The sequence below is a fragment of the Oncorhynchus tshawytscha genome, linkage group LG10 (genome assembly GCF_018296145.1).
Source record: "Oncorhynchus tshawytscha isolate Ot180627B linkage group LG10, Otsh_v2.0, whole genome shotgun sequence".
In the NCBI taxonomy this organism is placed as follows: Eukaryota; Metazoa; Chordata; class Actinopteri; order Salmoniformes; family Salmonidae; genus Oncorhynchus; species Oncorhynchus tshawytscha.
Window position 1 is genome coordinate 7,783,884 of NC_056438.1, and position 10,000 is coordinate 7,793,883.

The 10,000-nt window shown below is 49.3% G+C and overlaps 2 protein-coding genes and 1 pseudogene across 4 annotated transcripts in view; 2 read left to right on the forward strand and 1 right to left on the reverse strand.

Annotated features, from left to right (window-relative positions):
* LOC112259691 (gastrula zinc finger protein XlCGF57.1) overlaps positions 1 to 10,000 on the forward strand; it is a 1,127,091-nt gene that overhangs the window by 451,873 nt on the left and 665,218 nt on the right. The gene's annotated exons all lie outside the window — the stretch shown is intronic.
* LOC112239230 overlaps positions 1 to 10,000 on the reverse strand; it is a 64,722-nt gene that overhangs the window by 24,917 nt on the left and 29,805 nt on the right. For 2 of the 3 annotated variants that reach the window (XM_042329352.1, XM_042329354.1), the window contains one exon: positions 1 to 1,376. This exon is cut by the window's left edge and continues 359 nt beyond it. In XM_042329352.1, coding sequence (XP_042185286.1) covers positions 1 to 1,346 — 1,346 coding nt within the window. In that variant the 5' untranslated portion in view covers positions 1,347 to 1,376. Of the gene's footprint in view, positions 1,377 to 3,019; positions 3,273 to 10,000 lie in introns of those variants that run through there. The other variant, XM_042329353.1, reaches the window with a different exon arrangement.
* The window catches only part of LOC121847664, a 15,706-nt pseudogene continuing 9,437 nt past the window's right edge, over positions 3,732 to 10,000 (forward strand).

Sequence of the window (10,000 nt, forward strand, 5' to 3'; positions counted from 1 at the left end):
GGAGTAGGAGGTGAAGGAAGAGTGGATGAGTCTGTGTGCGAATCATAAGCACTTGTTTTGATCCGTACTGTGCTTCCTCCTCCCAATCCCAAAATCCCACTTCTGGAATTCCCAGAATTCAGAATTCTGCTGCCAGCAACGTTGTGTCTGAAGGAGAATGCCTCAGAGAAGGAGTCCAGTTTCTGCTGGTAAACCCTACCACCAGCACCACCTGCTGCCTGGGAATGGGAGTATAGAAAGGCCCAGTCCTGGGGATACCCCCCACCTCTCTCCCTTCCCTCCCCAGCCACAGCACCACGATCTGGGGGAGTAGGACTCACCCAAGACCCAGGCTTTAACTGGGCCTCTAGAGGATCCAAGTTCGACCTTCTACCCCCGAAATCATCACAGTCTCCTCCAAAATCGTCAACCCTTCTCAAACTATTCTTCATTCCTGTATTATCCACACTATAGCCAAAGCTAGCAGTACGATTATAGAGATAATCAGTTGTATTATTGCCACCATCATGGCTACCGCTATCTCTATAACCATCACTACCATCTCCCCTCTCCTCACACACATACTCTCTACTGTAGAGCACGTCATCCCTGTTACAGCCCTCATCCGTTCTGTAGAACACATCATCCCTGTTACTACAGCCCTCATCCGTTCTGTAGAACACGTCATCCCTGTTACAGCCCTCATCCGTTCCCGGAAAGACGTCATTCCTGATATCATCCGTTCTGTGAAAGGCCTCATCCCTAGTGTTCGACCCCTCTTCCGTTTTCTCCTCACACCCGTAATCTCTACTGTTACTGTAGAAGACATCATCCCTACTGCTCTTACAGCCTTCATCCGTTCTGTGAAAGACGTCATCCCTGTTACAGCCCTCATCCGTTCTGTGGTACGTATCACCACCACTACCGCTGGCGCTGCTGTCATCCCCATCGCAGCCGTCATCCCTTTGGCTAGCATAGCCAAGGCTCGGACCTTCAAAATAGTTGCCGAAATGTTCCCCTTGACCTACACTGTCGTCCAAAACCCCCCTATTACAGTAGCTAGCTTTCTGCGCTCCAAAATAACCATCTCTACCATCAACATCACTACAGTTATCACCTCTGCTATGTCCATGAATGTCTACATAACCACTTCTTCCACCACCCACACCCTTGTACCTCTCGTTGCTCCCCCCAGAATAGAGGCTTGAATCAGGGAGAGTGGTCCTGGGTGCCGCCCCTATTCCAGTCCCTCTGTATTGCTCCAGGGGAGTCTGGGGCTCCAAGGGGCGGTGGTGGAGGTGATGCTGGAGGTATGGGTCCTGGTAAGGCTGGGGGATAGGAGGTTGGAGGGACGTTCGGTCGGCCATGGGGTAGTCTCTGGTCTCTCTGGGCGTGTTCTGTGCCGGGATAGAAGGACCTTTAGTGGCAAAGATGAAGAGGTGCCGGAGCAGACATGGTTCTTTAAAACTCTAGAAAAAAGGGGGGGGTGTTGAAAAGGAGACTAGGAAAAAGGGTTGGAGGGAAGGAGATGGCCGGAAACAAGGGGACGTGAGAAGGGTTGGAGGGAAGGAGACGGCCGGAAACAAGGGGACATGAGAAGGGTTGGAGGGAAGGAGACGGACAGAAACAAGGGGACGTGAGAAGGGTTGGAGGGAAGGAGATGGCCGGAAACAAGGGGACGTGAGAAGGGTTGGAGGGAAGGAGACGGCCGGAAACAAGGGGACATGAGAAGGGTTGGAGGGAAGGAGACGGACAGAAACAAGGGGACGTGAGAAGGGTTGGAGGGAAGGAGACGGCCGGAAACAAGGGGACATGAGAAGGGTTGGAGGGAAGGAGACGGACAGAAACAAGGGGACGTGAGAAGGGTTGGAGGGAAGGATACGGACAGAAACAAGGGGACGTGAGAAGGGTTGGAGGGAAGGAGACGGCCGGAAACAAGGGGACGTGAGAAGGGTTGGAGGGAAGGAGACGGACAGAAACAAGGGGACATGAGAAGGGTTGGAGGGAAGGAGACGGACGGAAACAAGGGGACGTGAGAAGGGTTGGAGGGAAGGAGACGGCCGGAAACAAGGGGACATGAGAAGGGTTGGAGGGAAGGAGACGGCCGGAAACAAGGGGACGTGAGAAGGGTTGGAGGGAAGGAGACGGACAGAAACAAGGGGACGTGAGAAGGGTTGGAGGGAAGGAGACGGACAGAAACAAGGGGACATGAGAAGGGTTGGAGGGAAGGAGACGGCCGGAAACAAGGGGACATGAGAAGGGTTGGAGGGAAGGAGACGGCCGGAAACAAGGGGACAGGAGAAGGGTTGGAGGGAAGGAGACGGACAGAAACAAGGGGACGTGAGAAGGGTTGGAGGGAAGGAGACGGACAGAAACAAGGGGACGTGAGAAGGGTTGGAGGGAAGGAGACGGACAGAAACAAGGGGACGTGAGAAGGGTTGGAGGGAAGGAGACGGACAGAAACAAGGGGACATGAGAAGGGTTGGAGGGAAGGAGACGGCCGGAAACAAGGGGACATGAGAAGGGTTGGAGGGAAGGAGACGGACAGAACCGTGCACTAGGTCTATTTATCAGTATAGGCAGGTCAGTCACCAGACAGAACTGTGCACTAGGTCTATCTATCAGTATAGGCAGGTCAGCCACCAGACAGACAGACAGAACCGTGCACTAGGTCTATCTATCAGTATAGGCAGGTCAGTCAGAACTGTGCAGTAAAAGTAAAAAATGATTTGGTTTTAAATATACTTAAGTATAAAATGTAAATGTAGTTGTAAATGTACTTCAGTAAATGAAAAAGCATGAAAATTGTGCCGTCTGGTTTCCTTAATATAAAGAATTTGAAATTATTTATTCTTTTACTTTTGGTACTTAAATATATTTTAGCAACTCCATTTACTTTTGATACTTAAGTATAAGTATATTTTACTGGGTGACTTTCACTTGAGTCATTTTCTATTCAAAGTATCTTTACTTTTACTCAAGTATGGAGCACTTTTTCCACCACTGGCAATCGATCTGTTGGCCTAATGTGTAAACTTACCTAGAGAAGCAGGAAAATACACAAACCAGTCTTCGCTAGTGAGAAAACCCAGTCCCAACTTTGACTCTGTCATTAAAACTTAGTACCATATAGTCCCATATGACTATCACACACTGAAACTGCCCTGTAGATACAGGGCCATTATATCAGTTCAATTCAACAACGCAACAATGCACAGCTTCTCGCTTCCTCCCTCCCTCTCTCTCTACTGTTGTAATTAGGTTAAGATAGTATGACTCATAGACAGAGAGAGAGAGAGAGAGAGAGAGAGAGAGAGAGAGGGGAGGAAGAGAAAGAGAAAGAGGCAGAGAGAGAAAGAGGGAGGGGAGAGAGAGAATAGAGAGAGAAGAGAGAGAGAGAGAGAGAGAGAGGTGAGGAAGAGAAAGAGAAAGAGGCAGAGAGAGAAAGAGGGGAGAGAGAGAATAGAGAGAGAACAGAGAGAGAGAGAGAGAGAGAGAGAGAGAGAAGAGGCAGAGAGAGCAAGAGGAGAGAGAATAGAGAGAGAGAGAGAGAGGGGAGGAAGAGAAAGAGAAAGAGGCAGAGAGAGAAAGAGGGGAGAGAGAGAATAGAGAGAGAACAGAGAGAGAGAGAGAGGAGGAAGATAAAGAGAAAGAGGAGGAAGAGAGCAAGAGGAGAGAGAATAGAGAGAGAGAGAGAGGAGGAAGATAAAGAGAAAGAGGAGGAAGAGAGCAAGAGGAGAGAGAATAGAAAGAGAGAACAGAGAGATGAGAATGAGAAAGAGGAGGAAGAGAGAGCAAGAAAGAGTGGTGATTCCGTTCTGACTAAGTTTTAGGCATCTTTCTTCACTTTTCATGCTGGCTATATTATCTCTGATGTTCCTTCCTTGTTTCTTGTCTTTCATTAAGTCTCTATAAGTTTATATCTTTGTTTGTCCGACAAAAAAAACGTCTCAAAATATCTCAAACACGTGCACACTTTTTTTTATTTCTCTCTATCACACACACACACACACACACACACACACACACACACACACACACACACACACACACACACACACACACACACACACACACACACACAGGTGTCGGTGATAAAAAGTTAACTCTGGTAACACTTGTCACAGAGACACTCCTGCCCTCCCCTCCCTCCACACCCCTCCCCTTCTCCCCCAGTGAAAACCACATCCTCAGGAAACAGTTACGGATCTCCCTCTTTCTCTCTCTCCTCTATCATTATCTCTTCTCTCTCTCTCTTCCTCATTCTCTCTCTCCTCTATCATTATCTCTTCTCTCTCTCTTCCTCATTCTCGCTCTCACTGTCATCATCTCTAACCATTATCTCTTCTCTCTCACACTATCATTACCTCTAACCATTATCTCTTCTCTGTCACCCTATCATTATCTCTAACCATTATCCCTTCTCTATCACACTATCATTATCTCTTCTCTCTCACACTATCTTTCTCTCTAACCATTATCTCTATCTGTCTCACATTCTCCTTTATCTTTATCTCTAACCATTATTTATTCTGTCTCTCACCCTCCTCTCTTTATCTCTAACCAGTATCTCTTCTGTCTCACACTCTCCTATATCATTATCTCTAACCATTATCTATTATCTCTCTTTAACAATCACCATTATCTCTTCTGTCTCTCACTCTCCTTATCTCTAACCATTATCTCTCCTCTCTTTATCTCTAACCATTATCTCTCCTTTCCCTCACTCTCCTCTGTCTTTACCTCTAACCATTATCTCTTTCCCTCCATTATCTCTTCTCTCTCACACTCTCCTCTATCTTCTCCTCTGACCATTCTCTTTCTCTATCTTTACCTCTAACCATTATCTCTCTCTCCATTATCTCTTTCTCTCTCACTCCCCTTTTCATCAAATCATTGTAAGAAAGGTTCAGCCACATTGTCCAACCTAAAAGCAGCACACACTGTCTGTGTCTGTGGGCAGGGGTCACAGAGCTGTATATATGTGTGTGTGTGTGTTCGTAGGCGCAGTGTAGATGATAATACAGTTGTTTACCAGAGATCTCTGGTCTACTGACAGGAAGTCTCTACCCAAAAAGGAGACACACACAAACACATCTCCACCCAGAGATACCCCAAACACACACACAAACACTCACACTCACACACAACACTCACACTCACACACAAACACACACACTCACGCACACTAGAGACGGATAGACAGGAAGGAAGAGAGGACAAGGGAACCCTCTAAACGAATCAACAAACACACTACTCTCGCCCACTCACACACACACACACACACACACACACACACACAGTCTTGTACAGTTTGTGGGGGGACACAATTCAGTCTCATTTAAAAATCCTATTTTCCCCAACCTTAACTTAACCCCAAAAACCTAACCTTAACACTAACCCTAGCTCTTAACCCTTAACTTAACCCCAAAAACCTAACCTTAACACTAACCCTAGCTCTTAACCCTTAACTTAACCCCAAAAACCTAACCTTAACACTAACCCTAGCTCTTAACCCTTAACTTAACCCCAAAAACCTAACCTTAACACTAACCCTAGCTCTTAACCCTTAACTTAACCCCAAAAACCTAACCTTAACACTAACCCTAGCTCTTAACCCTTAACTTAACCCCAAAGACCTAACCTTAACACTAACCCTAGCTCTTAACCCTTAACTTAACCCCAAAAACCTAACCTTAACACTAACCCTAGCTCTTCACCCTAAACTTAACCCCAAAAACCTAACCTTAACCCTAGCTCTTAACCCTAAACTTAACCCCAAAAACCTAACCTTAACACTAACCCTAGCTCTTAACCCTAAACTTAACCCCAAAAACCTAACCTTAACACTAACCCTTAACGTAATTCTAACCTTAATCCTAAAACCCGTAGAAATAGCATTTGACCTTGCACCCAGTTGGTGAAATTTTGGTGTATTTACTTATCTTGTGGGGACTTCTGGTCCCCACAAGAATAGTTAAACACGTCCACACACACACACACACACACACACACACACACACACAATTGCTGTCGTATTTTCCTCAATTTCTCTTCCTTCCTTCCCTCCTTCTTTCCTTCCTTCCCTCCTTTCCCTCCACCTTTCCTTCCTTCCCACCTTTCCTTCCTTCCCACCTTTCCTTCCTTCCCACCTTTTTCCTTCCTTCCCACCTTTCCCTCCACCTTTCCTTCCTTCCCTCCACCTTTTTCCTTCCTTCCCACCTTTCCTTCCTTCCCCCTTTCCTTTCCCCTTTCCCTCCACCTTTCCTTCCTTCCCTCCTTTCCTTCCTTCCCTCCACCTTTCCTTCCTTCCCTCCTTTCCTTCCTTCCCTCCTTTCCCCTCCACCTTTCCTTCCTTCCCTCCCTTCTACATCTCTGTCTTGACAAGTCTGCCAACTGCTCTCCCCCGGTTTCAGTTCTTTAAGGCCCAAATCATTTTGTTCTGTATTTTACTGCATATTGTACAGCTGACGAATCTGTACAAAAAAACACTGTAAAAGTGTGAAAACATTTGATCAGTAATGCTGAACCCTTATAATAATAATAATAATAATTGTAATACGATTAACCAAAATGTTTGGTTAAATTATTTGAATTACATTTAGTCCCCCCCCCCCCCTGTGAGCTTACATTTGAGTCACTAATGCAGAGCGATTTATAGAAGCAATTAGGGTAAAGTGCCTCGCTGAAGGGCACATCAACAGATTTTTAACCTAGTCGGCTCGGGGATTCAAAACAGCGATCTTTCAACTACAGAAACGTCTAACACATCATTGTGATCTCTACAGCGCTGTTGGCTGGTCGTCATTGACCTTGCGTAGGCTGAAACACTGGTATACACTGATTTATAAGGCCATATTGGGTAAAATGCCATTTTATCTCTGTTCTTTATTAGTCAGTTCAGTAAATAAATATCAATTAGGGTCCCATTCTGATTTGCTTCTAACAGAACCAAACATTAGAACAGGTCGTGTTAGAAATAGTTTTAGTTACTCAGCTCCGTGGTCCTGGAATTCTCTCCTGAACATTTTAAAATGTGATGATCTAGTTTCGTTGGTGGAGTTTAAACACTTGGATCGATGTATATATCATAGAAGAGTGTTATTGTTTTTAGGACAGCTGTTTTTAGTCAAGATGTTAGTGTTTTTAATGTAATATGTCATTGTTGTACTGTATGTATGGGTGGCAGGGTAGCCTAGTGGTTAGAGCGTTGGACTAGTAACTGGAAGATTGCAAGTTCAAGCCCCCGAGCTGACAAGGTACAAATCTGTCGTTCTGCCCCTAAACAGGCAGTTAACCCACTGTTCCTAGGCCGTCATTGAAAATAAGATTTTGTTCTTAACTGACTTGCCTAGTTAAATAAAGGTTCAAAAAAGTGTGTGTTTAATGTTGTGTTAGCGTATGTAAGTTGTTTTGTCTGAAACGTTGTTCCCCTGCTGCTATTGGACCAGTTCTCTCTTGGAAAATACATATTATCTCAACGAGAAAAACCTGTATAAATAAAGGTTAAATAAAAAAATACAGGCCCAACGCCTTAACCTGCCACCCCACCACCCTCAATGTGCTACCTGCCACCCCACCACCCTCAATGTGCTACCTGCCACCCCACCACCCTCAATGTGCTACCTGCCACCCCACCACCCTCAATGTGCTACCTGCCACCCCACCACCCTCAATGTGCTACCTGCCACCCCACCACCCTCAATGTGCTACCTGCCACCCTCAATGTGCTACCTGCCACCCCGCCACCCTCAATGTGCTACCTGCCACCCCACCACCCTCAATGTGCTACCTGCCACCCCACCACCCTCAATGTGCTACCTGCCACCCCACCACCCTCAATGTGCTACCTGCCACCCCACCACCCTCAATGTGCTACCTGCCACCCCACCACCCTCAATGTGCTACCTGCCACCCCACCACCCTCAATGTGCTACCTGCCACCCTCAATGTGCTACCTGCCACCCCACCACCCTCAATGTGCTACCTGCCACCCCACCACCCTCAATGTGCTACCTGCCACCCCACCACCCTCAATGTGCTACCTGCCACCCCACCACCCTCAATGTGCTACCTGCCACCCCACCACCCTCAATGTGCTACCTGCCACCCCACCACCCTCAATGTGCTACCTGCCACCCTCAATGTGCTACCTGCCACCCCACCACCCTCAATGTGCTACCTGCCACCCCACCACCCTCAATGTGCTACCTGCCACCCCACCACCCTCAATGTGCTACCTGCCACCCACCACCCTCAATGTGCTACCTGCCACCCTCAATGTGCTACCTGCCACCCCACCACCCTCAATGTGCTACCTGCCACCCCACCACCCTCAATGTGCTACCTGCCACCCTCAATGTGCTACCTGCCACCCTCAATGTGCTACCTGCCACCCCACCACCCTCAATGTGCTACCTGCCACCCCACCACCCTCAATGTGCTACCTGCCACCCCACCACCCTCAATGTGCTACCTGCCACCCTCAATGTGCTACCTGCCACCCTCAATGTGCTACCTGCCACCCCACCACCCTCAATGTGCTACCTGCCACCCCACCACCCTCAATGTGCTACCTGCCACCCTCAATGTTCTACCTGCCACCCTCAATGTTCTACCTGCCACCCTCAATGTGCTACCTGCCACCCCACCACCCTCAATGTGCTACCTGACACCCCACCACCCTCAATGTGCTACCTGCCACCCTCAATGTGCTACCTGCCACCCTCAATGTGCTACCTGCCACCCCACCACCCTCAATGTGCTACCTGCCACCCCACCACCCTCAATGTGCTACCTGCCACCCCACCACCCTCAATGTGCTACCTGCCACCCCACCACCCTCAATGTGCTACCTGCCACCCCACCACCCTCAATGTGCTACCTGCCACCCTGAATGTGCTACCTGCCACCCCACCACCCTCAATGTGCTACCTGCCACCCTCAATGTGCTACCTGCCACCCCACCACCCTCAATGTGCTACCTGCCACCCCACCACCCTCAATGTGCTACCTGCCACCCCACCACCCTCAATGTGCTACCTGCCACCCCACCACCCTCAATGTGCTACCTGCCACCCCACCACCCTCAATGTGCTACCTGCCACCCTGAATGTGCTACCTGCCACCCCACCACCCTCAATGTGCTACCTGCCACCCTCAATGTGCTACCTGCCACCCTCAATGTGCTACCTGCCACCCTCAATGTGCTACCTGCCACCCTGAATGTGCTACCTGCCACCCCACCACCCTCAATGTGCTACCTGCCACCCTCAATGTGCTACCTGCCACCCTCAATGTGCTACCTGCCACCCTCAATGTGCTACCTGCCACCCTCAATGTGCTACCTGCCACCCTCAATGTGCTACCTGCCACCCTCAATGTGCTACCTGCCACCCCACCACCCTCAATGTGCTACCTGCCACCCTCAATGTGCTACCTGCCACCCCACCACCCTCAATGTGCTACCTGCCACCCCACCACCCTCAATGTGCTACCTGCCACCCCACCACCCTCAATGTGCTACCTGCCACCCCACCACCCTCAATGTGCTACCTGCCACCCCACCACCCTCAATGTGCTACCTGCCACCCTCAATGTGCTACCTGCCACCCCACCACCCTCAATGTGCTACCTGCCACCCCACCACCCTCAATGTGCTACCTGCCACCCCACCACCCTCAATGTGCTACCTGCCACCCACCACCCTCAATGTGCTACCTGCCACCCTCAATGTGCTACCTGCCACCCCACCACCCTCAATGTGCTACCTGCCACCCCACCACCCTCAATGTGCTACCTGCCACCCTCAATGTGCTACCTGCCACCCTCAATGTGCTACCTGCCACCCCACCACCCTCAATGTGCTACCTGCCACCCCACCACCCTCAATGTGCTACCTGCCACCCCACCACCCTCAATGTGCTACCTGCCACCCTCAATGTGCTACCTGCCACCCTCAATGTGCTACCTGCCACCCCACCACCCTCAATGTGCACCTGCCACCCCACCACCCTCAATG